The 25,144-nt window shown below is 39.9% G+C and overlaps 1 protein-coding gene across 1 annotated transcript in view; it reads left to right on the top strand.

The window, feature by feature from the left end:
* Positions 1-25,144, top strand: part of HS2ST1 (heparan sulfate 2-O-sulfotransferase 1) — an 80,481-nt gene that overhangs the window by 41,787 nt on the left and 13,550 nt on the right. Inside the window, exon 2 of the mRNA XM_080623492.1 lies at positions 21,597-21,835. Coding sequence (XP_080479618.1) covers positions 21,597-21,835 — 239 coding nt within the window. The remainder of the gene's footprint in view (positions 1-21,596; positions 21,836-25,144) is intronic.

The following is a 25,144-nucleotide window of genomic DNA, read 5'->3' as shown; positions in this document are numbered from 1 at the left end:
GCAGTTCACTGTTGTGAACCTTTGAAGGGTCTGAGTGATCTTTAAATTCATTCAGTGCTGGGAAGAGCATTGCAAGCTGATGTGCAATAGCTGCTTCTAAAATAAATGTTGACAATGGGCTGTCCTTGTGAGAGAAGGAAGAGTGAGCGTTTTCACTTTGAAATCAGAAGTCTGGTGTCTTTAACTGATTCTTTCAAGTATACATGAGCACTCTTTAGGTTTTTTTACTGGCAAAATTGTTTCCACTCAGAGGAAGTTCAGATTTTGGTGTCATTGGATATCCCACTGGGTCTCTGCACTTTAAGGATGGAGATACTGATCCCTTAGCATAGGTTTCATTTGCGTAAGTATGCTATATCTGTGCTGCACAACTGTAGACCACCAGTATGAGCAGCAGAATATTACATCTCTGGAACTTGAAAAATACTTTTCATTTGACGTTTTTGTATTTTTTTTGGCTTTCCAGGGTTGGTTTCATTTTATAGAATAGTTGAAGAGTGAAACTATGATTAACACACCTGTTTCAAGCATCTAGTCTGTGTCATGGAATCATGGAATGGTTTGACTTGGAAAGGACCTTAAGATCATCCTGTTCCAACCCCCCTGCCGTGGGTAGGGATGCCTCACACTAAACCATGTTGCCCAAGGCTCTGTCCAACCTGGCCTTGAACACTGCCAGGGATGGAGCATTCACCACTTCTCTGGGCACCCTGCACCAGCACCTCAGCCCCCTCACAGGGAAAAACTTCCTTAGCTCTAACCTGAATTTCCCCTGTTTCAGTTTGAACCCATCACCCCTTGTCCTATCACTACAGTCCCTGATGGGGAGTCTGTATTAGCAGCATTGTTATGCTTGTTGTATCAGTGTGTTTTATTCTGTGGAAGATTTTTGCATTCTCTGTTCTCTCACTTTTAAGCAAAATGTAAGCATAAAAATGCACATGGCTAACATGGATTAGGAGATCAATCTCGAATAATATAGGATGGAGCATAAAACAAAAACGACTGAAAAAAGCCCAAATAGTTTTATTTGTCACAGTATAGTGATTATCCAGATCTTCATAAGTTAAGCTCTTATGAGCTTAAGAATAAATGTTTCCAAGTGATTTTTGTTTGTCTGGTGTTCACAGCTTCTTCGGAGTGATGTGGAATCTTTCCAGGAAGCATCTTTGTATTCCCAAAGATATGAAACATTTAAAAATGAAAGTTGTGGAAGCAAATGTTTGGTATGGGATAGAATCTGCGAAATGTGAAGTAGACCAAAACTCTTCTTTTAACCACAGAAAAGCATCGTTTTTGTTGATTTTCTGTAGGTGTGTTTGTCCTGTGGGAGCTATCTTGCAACTGCCATTATCTTAATCTGGGGACTGCTTCTGCATCAGTAAAGTGTGGGTATTCTTAGATGAGAAGAATAGTGTTTCTGTCCATAAGTGTTCAGCTTCTTTATTGCGACTGCTTTGCTTTTAATTATGAATGGAAACTAGGCAACAGCAACTTGGATGTGGGCTTGTTAACATTTGGGAGTACTTAGAAGAGTAGGAGTTTCAGTGTGCTCAATAAGAAGCTCAATAAGAAGCAGGAGAGTTTAGGGAATGCTGTGGAGATTTGCCACTGGAATTTGAAGAGCAAGAAGCTTGGTGCTTTAAAATGAGGCCAGTGATGGGGGGCAAGGTGGGTTTGAGAAGACATTAGAAACTGTGAACAGAGCGCAAGTAGGGCAATTCTAGCTGAAAACTCACAACACTGGACTTTATTGCAAAGTACTTGGCCTAACTGTGTACTGGTAAGCAGGTTTTGATGTTGGTGGCAGTGAATCATTTTGTGTGGTGTTTTTTGGTTGCTTTTTGGGGGTTTCTATTAGGAGGCATTATAATTGAGTACTAGATCTTTTTTCTGCCAAATGAAGTAAATGCTCTTGTCTTTTCATTGGCAGAGCTTTGAGAAGAAAGGAGTTGGATGATATATTCCTCCCCTTTAGTTTATGGGTCTGCAACCAACAAACTTGTTTACTTTGGTCTGCCAGCACAAATACCAAGTGTATTGAAAAATTCTCCGTTTCCTGACTTTGATATATTGCTGAATGCCAGTATACTTTCTCTGAACAGATCAGTGGTTCTGTGTTCTTGGTTCTTTTTTCAGTCTCTAATAAATGGGCAAAGAAAAGTCTTGATTATTTGTATAGAAATAGGTACATTCTCTAGAGCAGGAGTTTGTGCTTGGAAGGAGTTTAAGGGGAGCTAAAGCGATGTCCTCAGTGTTTTCAGCCTGCTTCACAAGCCTTTTGTATGTCACGTTCTATTACCTCTGAGTTGGAAGATACTGAAACAAAATCCATTAAGACAAGACCTAATGTTATCTGAACTGCCTTACATATAAAAAGGTAGATGAAGACTCTCATTCTTCTGTACAGAGAAAGCTGAATGCCCGTTCCTCCTCAAATTCCTGAGGCCTTATAAACAAGCATTTGTGTTCATTCTTTGATAAAGCAAGCATGGAAAAAAGGCTGAGGCAATTGATTGCATAAGCCTGATGGTTGGAAGATGAGATCCTCTGGCCTCAGATTGTCCTCATTCAAGTCTGTTAAAAGCTACCTGAAAAACTTTAAAAGCTTCTGAAACTGCTGTTTGGTTTGGGCTATTTTTTTATGGAAGTAGCACTGTTTCTTTACCTCCGTTGTAAAGAAATGTATTCTTTTGTTGTACTCTACAGGGGTATATTTTTGTGCTCTCTGAGACATTTTTCCAGGTTCTTTAGTGGGTTTCTGACTGTTTTTTCTTTAACTTAACTTGCTAGAACTATGTTTGTGTTTTATTGGTGATTTTCAATAAAGCCTAAGACTCCTTCTGTCCGGTTTGGGTTAGCAGCAGAGTTGTTATTCAGCTTCATAATGTGAAATAAAGGGACAACATTGTTAAGTATTAATGACTAGGCTTATTAACTGTGTCCAGACATATATTGCAGGACTCTGATGCCCTTCCCAAGGGTAAGTTTGAGATAGCTGTGAGCTGCCAGGTTTATTTTCTGTATAGACTGTGTTCCCAGTTCTCACCAAAATAACCTAGACTTTTTGAACTTCTATACAACTGTATGTGTCTGCGTGTAAATTCTGGGTACAAAGTTTGCTTTTTAGTACAGATGTGGAATAATACAGCATATTCTAATTGATAACCAATGTGTACATCACTTTTTCTTTCCAGTTCCTTTTCTTCCTCCCTATGTATAATATACTTTGACCTCCTGAATTCACCACATTGATTGAGGAGTTAAGAATATTGTCTTGGGTGTGCTTGGAGCCCTAACTGTTGTTTAGCTTGGAGTAATTAATAGTAAGGCCTTCTGTTACTTAACTCCTTTTGGAGGTCATCAGTGATCTTGAAGGTTGGTTTGTATTTAAGACCACTGAGAAAGAGAGAAGTCTTCATGTTCCTTTGCCTGTATTGCATTTGTGCAGAAAGAGAAATAAAATGAAAGAAGCTGAATGCATGGAAAAATAAGATAAAAATCTTTCATAGGTGAGTCGAGGAAGAGAACAGCAAATTCAGTCTATGTACAGCCTAAACATTTAGGCTGCTGTTGACTTAAATGTGAAAGGAAACATTCCTATAGTGCTCAATGTGTCCTGAGGTCTTGATGAAATATTTGGGAGATTTGTTTTCAGGTAGCATTACATATCTACTTATCAGTTGTGAAATACAGCTCTGATCACTGATATAGATTGAACAGTAAACTGAATACAATCTATTTAATAAGGTATACCAAGTACTTCAAGGAGTGCCTCACCCTTTGCATCTGTGTCTTATCTCCCTTACCCCCACATTCCTCTTGAATGGCATGTTCATCAACCGTTATTCTGACCCTGGGTTTTTACTATAACCTTTCTATAATGATCTCTGTATTGTGCTTTAATAACATTAAGATTTGCTTTTTTCTGAAGTCCTGCCAATGAAGCAAAAGGTTCTGATTAAGTGGAATTTAAGACAAGGCTGTATTTCAAACTAGTTGTATTGATTGCAACAACTGATCATGCTTTGCCCTTAAACTGAGGAAACAGTTTATTTTCATACGAAGTTGATGTTATGCACCTTGATCTTTTCTACCCAAGTAACTTTCATATCTGAAGGAAATAAACAATGCATTTACTATTTTAGCCAAGACAGTTCATTACAGCTTATAATGGGTAAGTTTAATATGTTTCTGGGTCATGATCAGCTCTTGTGGCAAATCTGTGAAGCTCTGTGGAGCTTCATTGACTTCTAGTGGTGTTCAGCCAAAAGTAAGAATTCAAACCTAAGAAGTCTTAATTTTTAGCTGTAACTGAAATGCATTTTCTTGTGTGTTCTTTGGTGGACAGTTGGTTAGGTTTTATCTTGTATTGTGTGCTTAAGGGTGAAAACATCATCTTACTTATGCCTATCTTATATGCAAGGGACTTGAAAAAATATGCATTAAAAATAGGTTGCTGTGTCATAGGCATTTGGATGTTGGCTAATGGAAAATGTTGAGCATATTTCCCCCCCTTCTTTTTTTATATAAGTTTCTGATAGGAAATCTGTAGCTAAATATCATTTTATGATTTCCATCTGTTCATGTATAATAGTGTTCTATAATGCAGTCCAGATTGCTGCCCAATAGAAATGTCCTGTAGCAGGAGATAGGCTTTCAAACGATTGTTGTACATACTAATTATTTTTTTTAATGAGTGCTTCATTTAATTCTGAAGCAAAGTAACTAATTTTAAAGCCAGCTTCCTCCATGCAAAAATTCCCACTAATTAGCTAAGATAGTGCCTCAGTTTTCCAGTGCCAGCGTACTTTAAAAGAAGGGTTTGAATAGTTGTACTGCCATGATAAAATAAGAAAACAAAATGCATCCTTAGATTCAGAGGGAAAGAAAAAGGCAGCAGGAAGAGAAAACTGTTGCTGAAATGGTTTTTAATAGCTAACTTCAGTGATCTCTGCGGTGTTTCCCAGATAGTGAGGAGTAGATTGAAGAGCACTGATGGTAATAGGTATCACTTTAATTCTGACAACTCAGGTCATTTCCTCAGTTATTAGGAGTAATTGATAAAACTGCTAAAACACACTAGCTCTTGAAAGATGTATGTCAGCATGTGTTCTCAAATGAAATTTCCATACTTCACAGCTGGGAAGCAAGGCTTGGTAATGGGAACCAGGTGTACCTACATGGTGGGAAAACAAGGCAGCCAATGAAACAGCTTACCTGTGTTATTCATGCTCTTGATCATGTGTCAGTCTTGATTCTTGGGTGACTGACTGTAAATTGTTGCAGGGGGATTGGACTAGATGCCATTTAAGGTCCTTTCCAACCCGACGTGTTCTATGATCCTGTGATAAATAGTAAATTACTGTTTTTCTTTATAACCTTTGCAATCAAGTTGCATTTCAATATCTTTAGTGTGTAGGAGTTCTCATCTTTCACTTTTAATTATAATCTGAACGATAAAATTAACATAAAAAGCATTTAAAGATTTACCACTTCAGGACTAACTTAGGGACAACTGTATTGTGTGGTGGATGGGCCAGGCTGCGGTCTGTGGCTTCCAACTTGGGCTGCAAGTGCCCATGAGTGGAGAGCTTTGGAATAGCTGAAATAATTCTTACCAAGGGTTCTGGCTGCCCAAAAGGAAGTGTGTTTTGTATCCATGTTGGATTTCCTTTCACCAGGGCGGTTTGTTGCGGACATTTTAATGACCTCAACATGAATTTTTGTGTAAGGTTTGCAGCTCAGTTGTAATCAATTCAAAAATGTTCTCTAATTTCCTACGGTTTGTTTCCTGTGGCTGCAGGCTTTGCACAGGGTGACCCTTTGCAGAGGAGGAGGGAATAATCCATCTGAAGTTCAGAAGTGGGAACTATTCATGGATATGTGGTCATGAGGGTGCATGGATCTATCATTTTGTCAAATGAAAGCCATTGGATTCAGCTGCTTTTTTGATGAATCTACTGAATGAGTTAGTATCTGGGCTGAAAGCAGGGATTATTCTCAACTGCATCTATCCACAACAGATGTGCAGAGACAGCGAGTCTGACTCCCACGGCTCTGCTGGGCTAGACAGCGCCATTAAACTGCTGTCAGTTACCCCATTGCCAGGCACATCACAGCGGCTTGCGACAGCTTTCCTCTGATGTAAGGGAGATGTCTGTTGTGTTCTGATGCAAAGTCATGTTTGCCTCCTTGGACAGAAGCAGCATGAAACTGCTTTGCTTCAAAGATGTTGAGAGCCATGATTTAAAACCAAAACCAAACCCCACAACACTTAAACCAACATTTTCCCCCCTCTCTGAGCAATTGGAAGACACGAAAAGTAGAACAGAGCTGTGGCAGCGCAGCTTTTTTTGGTCTGGAAAAATGTTATATTTTGAAGTAAATCTTACTGTGTACATCTATATACGTAGTTTCTAGAAGTTAATCGATTGCTGAAATTTTAGCTCAGCTGGAGAGCAGGTTAGAAACAGTTTATGGGGCATACAAAAGCTGCTGAAGTTCCAGTTATTTTGCATTTCAGTTACAATTAAAATGGCTTATGTGACACATGTAAAGTCAAGTGAAATTTCTGCTACCTGTTGAATTTGCAGGCTTGTAACATTGACTAGAGAGGGAGGCCTTTTCTGTAGCCTCTGGAAGAAATGGCTACTGTTTTAACAGTATCCCAATTATCGTTAGGCTGATTTGTCCACATTTGGGAACGTACAAGGCTGGCCACTTGGACAGAATAACCTCTTTTAAATGGAACATACTTTTGCTGAATGAAATAGATACGCATATGTACTGAAGTACGGCTCTGTATTCTGCTTGAGAGTTCTCTTCTCAGTTGGCCATGGGCTAGTAGCATACCGAGATGTGAAGTCTGGATCTATAACAATTTCAATGCAGGGTTTTCTTTTGATGAAACGTGACCCATTTTCTCATTGGTATGGTGATGTTTGAAACACAGTGAGAATTTTTACCCTGAGTCAGTTCTGATCCTGCAAATTGATGTCAGCCCATGATATCCTCTTCTTCCTGAGAAGAAGATGGCATGGTATGAACTAGGTGTCGAAAGAGGTGTGAAAATATTTTGTGGAGGCTGTTCTGAAGCTAAGAGAAGTTACTTTTATCTGGGAGCGTAAAAGTAAGAAGGCTTCAGAAGTGATTTTAGTATGAGCAAGAGAGGTATGTGTTTACAACTTACACACAGCCAAAGCGTTTCCTCCTTTTGAAGGATAAATTGTGTGTTGAATCAAAAGGCCAAGTGACATTGCACTTGAAAATGTGCAGAAGCAACGTGGCTTTTATGTATGTCTTTAAAAAGGGTTTGTTGGTGCCAGGATTTGGGAGAAGTACATTAACACCAGCCTGCCAAGCAGGCAGTAGAAATGTGATCCTTGCTCTATCTGAGCAGGTCATTATAAACCTCAATGATTTATGGGAGACTGTGAGCAGAGGTGTATGATTATTATTAGCAGGGTGCCAAGAGTGTGTGAGGAGAGGCTATAGCTATCTGAAAGATACAGAGGGAGAAGATGTGTCAAAACCCTGAAATAGTGAAGAAGGCATGAGATAATGCAGTTGAAGGAGACTGGCATGCAGATGCTATTCCGTAATGGGCACATTGTACTGCTAAATTATTTGTTACCAAACATGGTAAGTTTGTGTGTTACGTATTTCAAAGTGCCAATTTGTTGAACTCTTTGTATGGGAGCTTTCATTCTTTTTCCCCTACACAGCCGCTTGGTTCCTTTGTATAGCCTTTTGAGAAGGGATGTTGTTGCTTCCTGTAAGAAATGTCCAGTGAAAAGGGCACAAAGAGCTGAGAATAACCTTAAAACTTAACATGAATTCGTGTTGGGGTGAATGTGGATATTAAGGGTGAGAGTATGCACATTCTCATTATTACTTATCCTGGAGCTTCCCTTGAACCACATGGTACTATAAAGGGCTATTGCCTCTTGGCTTTTCTTCCCTTTTTTTCTGCCCAAACTTATGTCTGAATTATTCTTGCCATGATATGATGTCTTTGGAGCTCTATTAGGGTGGTTCCCTGTCTAATCACTGCAACTAAGTTTGCAGAGGATCATGAGTCAAAATTCATTTGTATTTTATATGTTTTAGATATTTTATATTTATATTATATATTTATATTCTATTTCGTTATGTAGCATGTTTCTAGGCAGTCTATCTCATAGCAAAGAAGTCTTCTTCATGTTTTCCTCTGCTCACTCAGTCTGAAGAATAACTTCAGTGTGTGCCATGTTTCTGGAAGGTATTATATCATCTCCCTGGAAACAGAATTCACCAGTGGTCTTTTTTGCTTTGAAGTATCCTAGATAAATAAACTATTTCTTACAAAAAACCTGTATCAATTAGTATGTCCTCCCACAGAATCTAATAGTGTTGTTGTGTGTGTCCCCTTCCCAAGTAATTGCTTGGATTTAAATACCTCCAAAGAAGCAACTTCCACTTCATATAGCAAAAAGGAAGACTTGAGTGTGGTTTTCCATACATGCTGTATTTGAGTTGCCAACGGATATTAAAATACACATATATCCTTACATAGTTAAAACTTAACATAAAAATGAACTTTTCAACCTTACTATTCATGGGCACAAAAATAGTAATTGAGGCTAGTGGAATTTGAGGATGGTGACTTAATGCAACAGCAAGGCAAATTTAAAATAGATGTATGGAAACCATCTGTGGTCCCTGGAGACTTAAAGCAACTCAGGAAATTTGGGGTTCATATATGGAGATATGGAGAACAGAGAGTAAAAGCCTGGTTTAGATGCCCTCAGTAGCTTTAATACTGGTACTGAAAGGAAATGTTACAGCTGTACAGCTGCTTCTGGGCTGTATAATACCAATACCTATACCTGCATCTCCGGCAAGAGCGCTTACTTACCAGCATCAGGCACCTTCTATGTTTGGGAACACAGGCCATGAAGTTCCAACAAGTCTTTGCTTCAAAACATGGCTTTAGCATTGCTACTCCTATCAGTGCTGACCATGTATTGTATTCTTTACAATCAAGTTGAAATCTCTTAAGTGGCTTGGTTTTGATAGTTCTGAACACTTTCTCTCTGAATGACACAAAAAGGATTATTCCTTTACAGAGCTCTACAGGTTTCAGCCATATTAGAAATGGGTTAATGCTAGATTTTAGGCCATTGACTATTGTTGGAAGCAGATTATTTTGCTTGTATAAAATAAAATCAGACAACTTAGTCTTAATATCTGCAAAAGATAGTCTGAGCAAATATGGGGGTGTTCCTGGTGGTGGGTTTGGGTGGTTGGGGTTTTCTTTTCCAAGACCAGTCAGGATTTTGTATCCTGTGCAATTCTACATCAACTGCCAACAAAATGATATGCAAAGCTAAATAAACTGTCCAGGTCCAGGGGCCTTCGTAAAATGAATATTTTAATGAATTTGAAATACTGAAAGAGCACCTTGATTCCATTTTTCTCTGGTCTTACTGTAGGAATTCTTTTGGAGTTAATTTCACTGGCATTGCATTATCCAGAATAACTTCCTGAAGTTCTGACTTTTACAAAGTTCAGTGGGTGTACCTCCTGAGAATGAAGAATTGCAGTCTGGTTTAGTCAGGAAGCATTGTTGGAGATTGATGAATACAAACTTATTGTATCCCTTACTGCCGTGGGACCAAAGGCCTGACCAAGCGGTTAGAATGGGGTTTACCTTTTTGCAACAGCTACCTAAGATGCAGTGAGGGAATTGCTTGTTTTGTTTGTTCTGGTCAAATTTCATCATGGAGTCCTCCTTGTTCAACAAAGGACTGACTTGGGGAAAGAACAAAACATTTCTCGTGCATGTAGGAAAAACATTATTTTCAGTTGAAAAGCTTAATCCAATCTGAATCATGATTAACAGCCAGAGGCTTTTCAGCGAGCAGCTGGAAGTGGGAAGTTCTTTGTACAAAGCCCCTTTCCTGCACACCTCACCAATCCTGGACTGTTTCTGTTTTTATGAAGGACAAGGAGCTCCGTCTCACACTGACATGAAACTAGATAAAGCTTCTGCTTGTATCAATTTGATTTTGCTAATCAATATCTGCTGCAACGAGGTTTTATAATAGTGCTGTTGGTATGCAACTGTATTTGAACTGAGTATGACTGCCACTGGTTCTTAGCATGGAGATGGACGTTGAAGGTTTGCTGTCGTGGTTTAAGCCCAGGCCGTAAATCAGAACCATGCAGTCCACTACCCCCCCCCCCCCACCTTTCTTCCCTCCGCTCCTGGAGGGATGGGGAGGAGAATCAAAAGAATGCAGCTCCTACGGGTTGAGATAAGAACAGTTTAATAACTAAGGTATAACAGAAATCACCACTGCTACCACTAATAGTAATAATGATAAAGGAAATAACAAGGAAGAGAATACAACCGCTCACCAACCGGTACCTCACCCCCACCCCGCAGTGATCCAGCCCTTCCAGGAACTCTCAGTTCTACCTCCTGGGCATGACGTGCTGTGGTATGGAATACCTCTTTGGCTAGTTTGGGTCAGGTGTCCTGTCCCTGCTTCCTCCTGGCTTCTCCTCCTCCCTGGCCGAGCATGAGACTCACAAAGTCCTTGCTCAGGGTAAACATTCTGACCAGCAACTGAAAACATCAGCTTTATCATTATTATTCCCAGGCCAAAAGTCAAAACACAGCACTGCACCAGTAGAAAAAATGACTGCTACTGCTAAACCAGGACATTTGCATAAACTGGGTAGTTTTGTCACAAGTGTTTTCTAATGCATGATTTCAAACTAATCCTGGGGATTTCATCCGGGCTTCTCTCATGAGAGCCCAACTAAGCTTACAGAGTATGGCTGGGAAAGGTACGTGTTGTGAGGACCGGAAAGCTTTCCCTGGTGATATTGCCTCTATTGACTCCAGGAGTCCACTGGGCCACTGCTCCTTTTCATCCTCTGGAAGTCTGAGGGGAAGAGCTACCTTTATAGCAGGTGATGATTTTTTTCAGAGCCAGGTAGATACTGTGTGTATTTGTTTTCCTGGTTCAGCGTGAGTATATGTTAAAGCCCGGGTGTGAAGAGGTGTAGGATGTAGCAAGAAGAGTTTTCCAGAATAGTTTGAAACCTAATTAATTTAGTGTTTGTGGTATTTCTGGCATTTAATAATAGTAATAAAAAGAGTGTTTCTGGTACTTTCATTTACTTAAAATGGTTTTGAGGTTCCTGAAATGTGATTTTTGAGCGGTGTGTATGTTGTTAGAGCTTGTATTTATTCGTGCTTATCTTTTTCATCTCCATCTCAGATGAGGTCTTTAGGCTGCAAACCTAAGATTGGAATAAACCAATAAAGCAGTATTTTGTAAAGTATGTTGGGATGTAGTGAGCTACCAGGTTTCTTGATTAACAGTTCGCTAAGAAGAAAAAGGTTTTTGGGGAAAAAAAAGACATCCTTTTGATTTGTGCATGAAGCAACCAAAGTACAGAATGCAATTGAAGTTCTTAAAATGAAACTAAGAGCAAGATAAATGGTTTTCACAGAGAAAACAGCCAAATAGACTCGAGAGCTTATCTAGTCAGTATGTGAGAAATGTAATTAAAATGAATTCTGTTATGCCAGCAGTGGGCCTCATTCAGCATGCAGACATCTCTGCTTCTTTCCAGTGACTTTACACAAACTCCTAGAACTACATTAAGGTTGGAAATCATGTTTATCTCTGTAACTGCTTAGTCTCTACACAGCCAATGTTAACTGAGCAAACATCATGCTGTTGGTACTACGTAAAGTTATCATGAGGTTATTCTTGGTTCTCTAATGTCCTGAGATTCCTTTAGCTCTTCTACATTAACCACATCAGCTGCCGCTCTGACCAGGAGGCCGTGCTGTTTGCTCTCTCCTTCTTTTTATTTGGCTGCTAGACCAGTTGGAAATAGTTTGTTTCAAGATGAGGTCAGTTTAACCAAGAAGTGTGAAGACAAGCAGGGGTATAAGCGTAAGGTGTTGGAAATAACAGTAGAACTTGCCACTTAGTTTTACTAAATGTGATGGTGACTTATTGCAATACAGCATTGGCTGTACATAGAGGTCTTTCAATGATGTTAACAGACAGGTTGGGATCCTTTTTGCTTTTATACTAACCAGTACCCTTTTAGGAAAAGTAAACAATTGTATGTTTGGAGAAAGCTTGTATAAAATAACAAAACAGTCTCTAGGCTACCTTACTAAATGGAGTCAGATGATCTATATTGATCTTGCTTTCCTTCCTTATTTGAATTGGATTTTGCTTGAAGGAGTGACATGCACATTTGTATAGTGGAATGCTTGTGACAACTGTATCCCCGTAGAAAACAGTTCCATTAACTTTTCCTGCTAACACTGAATACCTACATTACGATATTAAGGCACTATAAATAAGAGCGAGCCCTGCTGTTACATACTCAGCTGTAGTTTATTGTTTGGAGAATAAGTCCTTGATTTCCAAGTATTTTTCATTGCTGTTCCTGTAGTCACAGCGCTTCATAACAGTTTACTGACAGTTTTGGGGGTTTTGAAAAGCCATAAACCTTTTCCTTGTGTGATCCTTCTCTTTACAGCAGTCTGTTATTCAAGTTTCCTTGTGCTAAAGAAACCTGAAATTGCAAGTGACTGGGAGGAAAAAGCCATTGAATGGTGTCTATTGCGTGTGCTGTTGTGCTGATGGATTAACTTGAATTCAGCACTTGTGTCAAGATGACAATTCAGCTTCAAGTTGGAGAGTTTATGGAACTGTTTCTCTTAGGGTTATTTTTAAATCTCACTGCTACTGTGTTGCCTAAAATGTTTCTTACAGAGAAGTTTCTATGTAACTTTGTACTTAGTATCATTTGCAATACTTGGGAGTCACAGTAGCAATGCTATGATTGCAGCTGAAGATGTGGTTTTAGTGTGCTCCTTTTCAACTACCTACAAATTTTTCAAGATTTCATAGTTGGTGGAGTGAAACCTCCTTTTTTTTTCCTGTTTTATTGGATGTTATTGCACAAAAATACCTGCTATAAGCTATATTTTTTTTCAGGGAGTAACCGTGCTTGTTAGGGTAGCTAAGCTTTAATCTATAAATGCAATCTGGTGTCCTCAACATAAAAAGGACATGGAGCTGTTGGAGCAAGTCCAGAGGAGGCCACAAGGATGATCAGGGGCTGGAGCACCTCCCATATGGAGACAGGCTGAGAAAGTTGGGGCTGTTCAGCCTGGACAAGAGAAGGCTGCGTGGAGACCTCAGAGCAGCCTTCCAGTATCTGAAGGAGGGCTATAGGGATGCTGGGGAAGGACTCATCATCAGGGACTGTAGCGATAGGACAAGGAGTGATGGGTTCAAGCTGAAACAGAGCAAGTTCAGGTTAGACCTAAGGCAGAAGCTCTTCCCTGCGGGGGTGCTGAGACGCTGGCGCAGGGTGCCCAGAGAAGTGGTAAATGCTCCATCCCTGGCAGTGTTCAAGGCCAGGTTGGACAGAGCCTTGGGCAACATGGTCTAGTGTGAGTCATCCCTACTCATGGCAGGGGGATTGCAACAGGATGATCTTAAGGTCCTTTCCAACCCAAACCGTTCTATGATTCATCTGATCTGTGACTTTTCATGGGTTTTTGTTTAGCTTTGCTCTTCCTGGGACTATTTGAGATGTAGGCCCTTAGCTATTGCATGTGTTCTATACTTAAAATACAGATTGACTTCATAGAACGTGTGGTATATCTGGTCTTGTATCAAAAAAGGGCCACAACTTATATAGTGTTTGATTAACATGTTCTGCCCAACAGAATGCTGGAAGAAAAAAACGTGGAAGGCTGTTATGTTAACTGTAATAAACAAACATTGGTCAGAGCTTACAAAATACAGGTGATCAACTAAAGAAATTTGCAGGAAAATGAGACATGGGAGCTCTGATGTTAAAAGCAGCTTGGACGTATATGTGGGATAGGGACTTCACTGTTGGGTGAACTTTAGTTTAATATCACACCCTTAACAATACTACACACTAATCAATATGCTTCTGCGTATTACGTGTTCAAAATGAAGCCCTGGCAAAAAATGCTATCTTGAAATTAAACGGCAGATATCATGTGCTATATATACGTAGACTATATATCTATATATATCTCTCTATATATAAAAATAAATACATATAATATAATAATATATAATAATGTTTAATAATATATTATATATAATATATATATAAACCTGCTATATATAGTCTATATATATACACATATATATATAGACTATATATAGCAGGTTTTTTAGCATCACTTCTAATGTTCAGGCAGCTACTGCATTAGATTTTAGTTAAGGATCTCAGTACGTAGCTGGAGGTGCCTCCTTGCTGGTCTTTGAATTATCGGGGTGGGGTGTGGGGTGGTGTATTTTTGCTTTTAACTAGTTCCAGTGTGCATTTGTTGGAGTTTAAAGTTTGTCATTTGGATACAATTCTCTTCTGTTTGGACTGTTCTTTTTCCTTCTGTTCTGACTATTAGCCAGTCAAACACTAGCAAAGAAAATGTTTTGGCAATGTTGGTGACTTTAATTGTTCGCTAAACTGCTGGGCCTTATTACAGAAGATTTTTTATACCTGTATCTTTTCATGCCTTACTGGGGAAAAAACCCAAGCTGGAATGGAATTTCTACAGTTAGTTACTAGGATCTCTTGACACTAAAGCAATTGAATTCTTAAGAAGGGGAAGAAGTCGTGGTTTAAGCCAGTCAGCAAGTCAGCCCCACAGTTTCTACTCCCCCCCCCCCCCCAAAGGGATGGGGAGGGGAATCGAAAGAATGTAACTCCCACGGGTTGAGATAAAAACAGTCCAGTAACTAAGGTATAACACAAATCACTGCTGCTACCACCAATAATAATAATGATAAGAGAAATAACAAGGGAAGAGAATACGATACCACCCACCGAAAATGAGCCCGACAGAGAAGAGAACGTGCCCTTCCGGGAAACTCCCAGTTACATCCCCGGGCATGACGTGCTGTGATGTGGAATACCTCTTTGGCTAGTTTGGGTCAGGTGTCCTGTCCCTGCTTCCTCCTGGCTTCTCCTCCTCCCTGGCAGAGCATGAGACTCACAAAGTCCTTGGTCAGGGTAAACATTCTGACCAGCAACTGAAAACGTCGGCTTTATCAGTATTATTCCCAGGCCGATAGTCAAAACCACAGTGCTGCACCAGCTACTAAGAAGGAGAAAAACTGACTGCTGCTGCTGAACCCAGGACATAGGGGTTTTGAACTGACTTAGAAAACCTCTTCTGGCATGATTTGTGCTTTGTTTCCCTCCTTGTATGTGCTTTGCACATGTTTTTCACTTGCTGTAGGTCAGAGCATGTATATGCTCAGGGTGTCCTGGAATTTGAGGACTTTTTAAATACAAACCATAAAGGTTTTAATGGATCTTTAATAAGCTACTTTAAGATAGCTAGATTTGCAAGGGAGACCAACGGTCTCTTTTGTCTGAAATGCAAATAGCCGAAATGTCTTAAGGGTTAAGATATTTTTAAGTAGGTAATTTGTTCTGAGCTACACCGAAAAATATCTAAGAAAAGAAGAAAGCAAAATGTCAGAGTTATTCTCTTCAACTAGAACAACTTATGGCTGTTGCATATGGCATTAGCAGTGATTTCCACAAGTGTGGTTCCCGGGATGGTATCTATTAACCAGAGTATCTGAAGATGTGAAGCGATTGGCAGTGGTGTGTGTGTGCGTGGGGCAGGAACGCAATGGGACCATCTCTCCTCTGTCTAGAAGTAGTTGCCTGCTGCTTGAGTACCAGTGTTCTCACCAGCATCAGGTTTCATTGGTGACTGAAAGAACTGAATTGAAATGGCAGTTTTGTTTCTTAGCAATCCTTTTGTTATTTATCTTAATAACAATTTGCTACGATGGGAGTAAATGTGCCTGCGTTGTATCGCTTCGCACTCAAATTGTGTTTGCTTTACCAGCAGAAAATCACTCAGCTCTGATAAACAGAGATGGTGCAAGACTGGCAGTTAGTATTTCTATCAAATAGCCAGCGTTTTGCTTTCCTTGTTTCTTAATGTTGATTGTAATATGTGTATTTACATATGCTAATGGGAAAATGAATAGTTAATGACAATTTTAAGGATTGTCACTTAGAGGTAGCTGTAACGGGTCACACTTGAGGGAATCTGGAGTCCCCTGGACTGGTTTTAAAAGCACTTCAATTGCTGGAGCAGGGAGGTAGGGTTTGCTGTGCTTTACTGACCTCCCTGCCCCAGTGGCTCACCCAGAATTGCCTTTGAGAGTAATAAATGTTCGTTCATCTGCGATAAAGAGACAGCAGGCTTCATGCAATATTTTTACTGAGGAAAAAAAATGTAGGAGAACCCAAAAGCTTGCCCAAAATACATGTTGGTCTTTTAAGTCATGAAGTTGCTAAAGAACCAATGTACTGGCTCTGCTGTTAGTATCTAGAGTAGGATAGAGTTGTTATGCTTGAAGGTCTTTGAAAGAGTTGGTAAGTTAATACTGATGCCTTGAACAAATTTATCTTCAGGAGTTTTTTATTAATTTGAGCTATATTTTTCCTGCAGTTTTAATTGGGTGTAGTGACATAAATCCTCCATGGCCGTAAATTGTCACAGCACCATTGATTCTTTTTCTCCTCCTCTGCATCCCCAAAGTGTTGATATCCACATACATCAGCACTGCGCTGGTTTAGAAGTAGTATGCTGCTAAATGGCTCCCAGAGGAGGCAGCGTTTCAGTGAAGGATGGAGGCTATGTGTATATGGTTGGTGTATGTAATTCCAAAATGAATCAGGACATTAACTTTGCTACGTAATTATGGCTCAATTTTAAGCTGCTGTTTAGTTTTCATTCTGCATCAGAAGAGAAAGGAGTCAATAGTGAGTAGGGTTTTGGTCCTGCTCGAGTTCAGTATTTAGGCCAATCATGTGTTTAATGCAGCTTTTGGGCAGGGAAACAGCTTGAGAGCTGCTCAGTGCCTCAGACTACCAGCTGCTTGCCTAATTGGCCTGGGAGCACAGTGGAAAGGAAGCTGAGACACCAAGTCAGCTGGCTTTCAATATTATTCCCCACTGGAAGAAACCTGCTTATTGGGTTGAAGTGGCATCCACTGTTACAGGTACACAGCAACTGTTTGCTCAGGAGTGGTGCCATCAATAGTAGCTGTCCTGTTCCTTTGCGTCAGGTCAGCGTGAGTGAAGTTTGAATCCACATCTTTTTCTTCTGTTGGGCAACACTTGAAGGTTATGAGGTAAAAATTATTTTAGGAGTGAGCCTTTCTGTATCTGAGTGGGAGGTTTCAGAAGGAAGCATGGCAGGCGCATAAGGCACATTGTGGAGAGAGCCTAAACAATATCCATAGATGCATAGAGAAGAAAATAGAGAACAAAGAGCGTAGCTTGGGGAAGTAGAGCTGTATGCTCTGAATGATTCTTCCACATACTCGGTTAACTTAACTTTGATGGCCAGTGAGGCTCAAAATATATCCTTCATCGAGAGTGGTAAGTGCTAAGCTATAGGGGAAAGAAGAGTTTCTAGTTTTGATAGATATTCTTGTTAAAAAAAAACCCAGGAGGTTCTTGCACTCTTGTGGAAAATGTAAGGAATTTGAATGGTTTGGGTTTTTTAAACTTTAAGTTAAAATCCATGCCACTCTCTTTTCTTTGGGAAGATAATACTTTGTACGCAGTAAACACTTGGATTTGAAGTAAATGCTAATAAGCTTGTTTTACCTAAGACATTCATCTCTTTGAATGTGCAAGGAATGTAGGCTGCTTATGAACACAGTGATTTGTTTCTATAATTATGTAAATACTGTTTAGTTGGGGTTTTAAGTATTTTTATAGGTATGTATGGGTCTGGTGCATTTTCACAGGTGATTTTTATTAGCCGAGATCCTAACAAATAGGGCCAAGCAATGACAGAATCATAGAATGGTTTCGGTTGGAAAGGACCTTAAGATCATCCAGTTCTAACCCCTGCCACGGGCAGGGACCCCTCCCACTAGAGCAGGTTGCTCCAAGCCCCTGTGTCCAACCTGGCCTTGAACACTGCCAGGGATGGGGCAGCCACAGCTTCTCTGGGCACCCTGTGCCAGCGCCTCAGCACCCTCACAGGAAAGAGCTTCCTTATATCCAACCTCAATCTCCCCTGTTTCTGTTTGAACCCATTACCCCTTGTCCTATCACTACAGTCTCTTATGAAGAGTAAGTCAAACTTGGTCTGTTTCTCTCCAATCGATAACTTTAAAACCTGTTGACAAACTGTTTTGACTTGAAAGGGCAGCAGTCTTGATACATAATTGTGCAGTTTTCCCGTACTCAGTGTTGTCGTACAGATTGTATGTTGTTGTCGGTGCTTCTGCTGAAGGAGAAAACAGAGATGCACATTAGATGTTTTTTCTCTGGTAGCATCTGACTGGCAAATCAACTTGTTGCTAGCAATGGTATTTGCTGGTTTATTGCTACAAGAGGATGGCTCAAGAAATAGAAGTCATGAAGATGCTGTCAGTTACAGAAATGTGATAAAGGAGGATTTCAAAGAACATGTAGACAAATAGCTGAGGGAACAAGCTGCTTCTGCCAACTGAAGGCTTTCTGCAAGTAATTCGTCTGCTGATAAATAACCAATGTAGCAACCTTTATTAAGCTGATCATATCTGGTACTGCCTGCGTGTAAACTGTTCTCGCAGTTGATGGAAGTTGGCATGCAGGACAACTACAGATGACAGAACAGCATTTTCTCCAACTGTATAGTAATTATATTATTTGTTACAGTGAACCTAAACAGGCAGGAATAAAAAAGTGGGGGACAGAATATTTTATGCCTTAAAATTACCCTGTATTATATTACTATGAAAATTTGCCTGGTAGTCAAAGTGCCACTTGCTTAAATGTGGCTTATCTTTTGAAATCGATGGAGTTAATTAGTGTCAAACTTGGTGCGGACAGTCTTAACCCTGTTTAGACATTTGGCTCCTGTTCATTTTGCCTAGATGTTTTCCTTACAAAATCAAGTTTAAATCGAGTGCAATGAAAGCAATAAGACTGTAGGACTTAATTTTATCCACAGGATGTCTGATAAGAAAGAAATGACCTAAAGTGATTATTTATTTATTTCAGTGAAGCTATTCCAACCTTATATAGACAAGTTCTCCTAATCCAAGTTAATAAGGAGATTTTTGGTAAACAAAATGTATTTAATAAATAGCATCAGCTTCCTCTGTATCTTCCACATGTAGAGTCATTGAAGCATACATTGCATTTTCTGCCGTACTTCTAAAAACATATAAGCAATGTTATAAGCCAGGTTAGACACTTTGCTTCTCACTAGCTTTAGCTTCCCTTGCTCTTCAGCAGTTTATGTCCTGCACATCATCTCGGCTTTTGGTTTCTAACTGTTGCAGTTATTTCAAAAAGGTGATTTCAGTTGTTTATCTTAAGGATTAGTTTTCATTTTAATTTTAAATTGAAAGCTTCCTTGTCTTCGATAATAGAACTGTCTGTGTACTTCACACTTGGGAAGGTTCTCCTCCTCACATGGCTTTTTGCTTTCCCTTCTTGCAAAGTTGCAGGTGATTGTATGCCATAGCCTTTCTGCTAATTGCATCTAATTATGCATCTTTTATATCTTATGCATAGCCTTTAAAGTGCACTTATCACACTAATTCTTGAATCATCATGGTTTCAAATACCTCATTAGAGGAGCACTTCTCATCACTTCTCTTGCAAGTCATGCCTGTTTGTCACAAATGTTTACTTCTCACATAGAAAAAGGGAAGCTTCTCTCCACACCAGCCAGCCTCATCAACCCTGGAGTTCTGTGCAGTTATTCAAATCTAGCTGAGATCTACTACTACCCTGGTGTAGAAAATACAAATCTAATTGGTTTCATTTTAGCCTCCCTAGGTTGATATTCCATATCCATGTAGCCCTGGGCAGCCATGTGGCTAAGTATGTCCCCTACCAAATGCTTCCTGTAATTGCTTACTGGCAGGAAGGGGAGAGTTGCCTGTCCTTTCTTGTTGTAATTGTCTTCACATAGATGAAACCTGAGTCTGTTGCCTCATCTCTTTCCAAAATAGGACGTTTGCCAGCAGTGATGGGAGAGGTAGCAAACGGGAAAGGAAGGAGCAAAAACTGTGACTGATGTAGTGGGGAGCAACAGATGTCATGTGGAAAATTGAGATATACTCAATAAGCATTTTCTACAAACATTTTCATTCTGATGTAACTTAGTTATGGGGTGTGAGATACGAGCATATGAGAGAGTGAGTGAGCTTAAGCTTTGAAGCATTTCAGACAGATGGAAGTTTGTGGCTGAAGACAATTTATGTGGAATTACAGGCTAGTAGTGTTCACAGCTTAATGATTCTGCTTTAAGAGTGATTTTACGTTATAATTAAAGAGACGTGGTGAAAGAGAATAGAAGGAGCTGGGTTACAGGAAGCAAGGGAAGTAAAGGCCAAGAGTTGCTGCTGTTAAAAGCTTGTCATCCAGAAAGAGCTATACCCTGTGTAAGAACATGATACAGAGAACTACAGGTTACTCTTGTGGTACTGACTTCAGCTTGCACTGTTAGCCAACACAGATTTCTTTGAATACATTATTGAAGGCAGTATCACAATAAATGAATCAGAAAAGATGCTTTGACATCTGTATTACAAATTGTGTTAAAGTATATACTTACCCAGAACAGAATAAAGCTATGTCTGAATCAGCACAAAGAAACTGATATTCAGCAGCAGCAAAAAAACCCAAAGTGCTGTAATACTGTGGGTTTTATTTTCCAAATAGGCTTTTAGCACTTGAAGCAGAGCTCAATTACTTAGGGTATTGCCCTTTGTATAAAAGGAAGAATGGTTTATTTGCAATGTACTCACCTTGCCAAAATGACTTGTTCATAGCTTGCTTTTCCATGATTCTTTCTTTTTGATGCATTTGATGTATTTCAGTACTCGGAGATCACTGCTCACCTTGATGTTAACTGATTTGTAAGCGCCTCTTGCTTCTGTTCTTGTCAAACTTGAAATTAATAAATCTAATTGAATTTTTGCAAACCCATCTATTGTAATGCTTTACACTTGGGGCTTGTATCAATTGAAATAACAAAAGAGTGCTTTCAGCTGAATTCTGGTGCCTGTACACAGTTAGCTGACTAAACCTGTAGTGTTCTTATTTCTCCTGTTTTCAGCAAATTCATCTTCTCCAAATTGCTTGAGTTATTCCTTCTGTTATCATTTTTAAATAGGTGTTTTATAGACATTATTTTGGACATTTTGGGTACGTCACCATTTTGATAGTGTGTTATAGGCGTTTTTCGTTAGAGACGATGGCTTTCAGTAACACCAGTGGGAGTCATAGAATATGTATGTGTTCCCTAAGCATATTGTTTTCTAGTCTGTGTGTTCTGCGTCAGACTAACTCACCTTGTATCATTCATACAGTTTATAGATTAAGTTTTGCTTCAGATGTGTAAGCGATATGACAGCGTTTCCTTTATTGCTGAGGAGTTACTGCTTTTCACCAGGTTTTTGCATTCTCTATGCTTTGAACTTCAGAACTGGTGATGTTTACATTGAAATGTTGTATTTGCCATCCTTTAACAGAAAGAGCTATTGCAAGACATGAAGTCAGAGAAATAGAACAACGTCATACAGTAGATGGCCCCCGACAAGATGTGGCATTGGATGAAGAAGATGATGTGGTGATTATTTACAACCGAGTACCTAAGACTGCCAGCACTTCCTTCACAAATATTGCCTATGATCTTTGTGCGAAGAACAAATATCATGTTCTACATATCAATACAACCAAAAATAATCCTGTTATGTCTCTGCAAGATCAGGTAAGCTGCTGCATCTGGGAGGGATGTCTTTGTTAAACAAGGGGGAAGTACAGAAAATGTTTTGCTATTGCAAACTTTTATGGAATTGGCTTTTATGTCACATTTACCAATATAAGAGAATTCTAATGCATTTATGTTTTCTTTGTAAAGAATGAATGTTATTTATTAAATAATAGGTTTAGGTTTTTGCTGGGCTACTGGAGGAGGTAAGTATCTGTTTATCAGCCGAAAACAAAGCCAAAAGGGACACAGCTAGGGCAGAAATGACCTTTGTTGTTACAGCTGTAAAAGTTTATTGCGTTGTCAAATGTCTGCCTTTTGGCTGTGTAATAGTATTTGCTTGTCATCTCCATCTGCAGTGAATGCAGTCCTATGTGATTTCGTCTGTGAGTAGTGCAGGCACTGTGCCCTGCTGTCAGGGTTATGTTTCTGTTTTTGATACTAGGTCTGGTCATGTCTCACAGGTGATAATAACAGGAGGAAGGAAGTGATTGTAAATAACTTAAACTCCAAAGGATGGGGCACTTTGCGTTCACTTAAAGCTTTCACTAAAATCAGTGTAGTCCCAGGCTAGAAATGATCATGGCTACCACTGCATCAGATGATGAGTATTAAAAAAGGCAATGAAGGATCAGTGCTCTGTTTTTCTTGGGGTGGGGTATGCTGAGGGAGGAGGGCCTTTTTGTTCAAGTAGTCTGGTTTTGCTCATGGTGAGTGCACGTGCAGGGAACGCAGGTCAGAGGTCTGACACATCACTATGTCATCAGCCCTGTCTGTAAAACAAAGGTTTCCACACTCAGGAATGTGCTACTGGTTCTATGCCGATGATCTTAAGTTGATATGCAGGAGAGGCAGGAGCTGTTCTGCATTGCAGCACGTCAGCACTGAGGCTTCCAGCTCCTTTAAGTGCATGCCTACAGGCAGAAGCAGCTCAGCACAGCTGCTGGAGCAGGGCAAGGGGAAGCAGATGGTAACAGGCCTTCCACTTTTAGGTCTCTGTGTTGGAAAAAGGTTGAGGTAGGGATCTATGTGCAGGGGACATTGAATGTACTTGAGGCAGGACTGGGAACCTCTTTTGTGATAGTGGGGTTGTGTTATTGTTGGGTTTTTGATGGTGTGAAATCTTTTCCTAAACACGAAGGTGATATATGTGGTTACTGAGATTACCGAGAGTCAACCTGGTAGCCAGCCCCATACTCTTGTCTACTGCATAGAGCAAGAAAGACTTGTGCACTAACAGCGGAGTGAGTTTTCAAAAGAAGATTTATCAAGCCTGTATCTGTTAATTAAAAATCATACTCAAGTCAGTCACACTTAGAGCTGCACTTCCAAGCGCAAGTTTTGTTGCTGTCAAGGTGTCTCTTTGAAATGTAGGGGTCTGTCCTGAAGGATAGGAAAGCGAGTCATTGGTGGTATAAATTTGTTCTCTACTGGCTTAGTTTTGTCTAACAGAAACTCTCTTCCTCCTTTTCCCTCTAATATTAGAGGGAATATTATAATTATAATGCTACCTATTAAAAGATGAAAATCCATCAGTGCTGGCCATGTATACAATACTGGCAGTCCTACCTTCATTTGATACCATGCCATTGTCCAAGGTGGTAAGTTATGTTGTTTAATTAGGCAGTTGTTACTCCTCTTCTTTGGTAGCCATTAACTGGGAAATGCTGCCAATGAAAACCTTTACATGTTGCATAGTTATTCAAACAAGAATGTTTATCTGTAGTATATCGAGATAGCAACTTGCCATTAGAAGTGATAAAGCAGAATTCTGGAGATGGCAAGTAGCTGGTGAGGTTTATTCTTTGTGGGCTTCGGTTTGCATGAAATACATGCCACCTTCATCAGTATAGCTCATTTGAGTGCATTAGATGTATATGCACCAGTAGTAAAATAGACATATAGAGACAAAGTTGTTTGATCAGTGGTACTGTTTGTTAAAGCAAATCTCCCTAAACAAGATGAAGATCGCCTTGGGCCTGACATAGATTTGTAAAACAGTGAGCCCTCCATTGTGCAGTACTTGTTCTGTTCTTTTTCCAAACTGCTCTAAATCTGTAACAGATTTTAAGTTCTCTGTCCATAGGTGAAATCTTTACTTGCTGAACGCATCTGCAAAAACCCCTGCTTAAAATCCACTCCACGTACAATCCGTATCTGATTTGAGATAGTCCAGTAAGAGTCCCTAACACATCCATTTTAGTTTCAGATGGAACTTGTCCCAGCAAGACCTCCTTTCTTTTGCAGCTTCTCTGACAGCAGGATCCTGGGAACTGCCCCTCTTTCCACAGGTTGGGCCTTTTCTTTGCAGCAAACTGAGTGCCACGTTGCCCATGTTCCGTTTCTGACCTGTGTGGTCTGTGACAAAAACACTCGGCTTTCATTAAATCAGAGTAGGTTTTTGTTGGATTTTACTTGTTGCTTGCATGTTTCAGTACTGGTACTTTTTGTGGCTATAAGGATGCCTGTGTATGGCTCGCGGGATGGCATACCAACCACACAAACTTCAGCTTTGTTCTTACATGGTGAGATTGTCATCTAAAACATGTAAAATGAAATTACTGTTCTGTCTCACAGCGTAAATCCTTGATATAGTGTTAGAAAAGAGGGTGTAAGAACACATTCTCTGTACTGCTGTTGTGAACATAGAAAAGCCATGGTACAATTATCAGCTTGCTATTTTCTGTTCCTCATTCTTTTTTCTCCTGTGGTTTCTCTCTCCATTTTTTCTCAAAGGAGCACCTGAAAATGTATAATCTTGCTTCCAAATGTATTCTAAAGCCACCAAATGTATTCTAAAGCAGTGGTCTCTCAGAGGATAGCACACTCATACTGACTTCAGTTCCACTTCCGACAGTGGCTGTCTGAAGTGGAATAAGGAAAAGGTTGGAGTGACTGTTAGAAGTGGAAGTACTCTCATGTGCTCCCGAACATGTAAGAGTTTTTCTCTTGGAGTTAGATGGCCTGGTGAGCACTAGTGTCTGCTGTTGTACTTGTGCCAGTTACAGAATCACACCATGGTTTGGGTTGGAAGGGACCTTTGAAGATCATCTAGTCCAACCTCCAAGGTTGCAAGGGGTTTCCACCATCTATGTACTCCATACCCCTGGACTTTCACACAGATTGTGAAAATAGGGAGTTTAAAGCCTAATCTATTCAGCCTTTTTTGCACTCCCTGAGCCTCCTTGTGACCCTTCTGTGTTTCAGTACTGTCAGTTGAGAAAGAACTGTTCATGCAAGGCTGGAACATGTTCATGCCTGGCTGCACCACAGCTGAACTGGTGAACTCTGTCTTTTCACCATCTCACA

Source organism: Psittacula echo (assembly GCF_963264785.1).
Source record: "Psittacula echo genome assembly, chromosome: 7".
Taxonomy (NCBI): domain Eukaryota; kingdom Metazoa; phylum Chordata; class Aves; order Psittaciformes; family Psittacidae; genus Psittacula; species Psittacula echo.
This window is presented reverse-complemented; position numbering and strand designations above follow the sequence as displayed.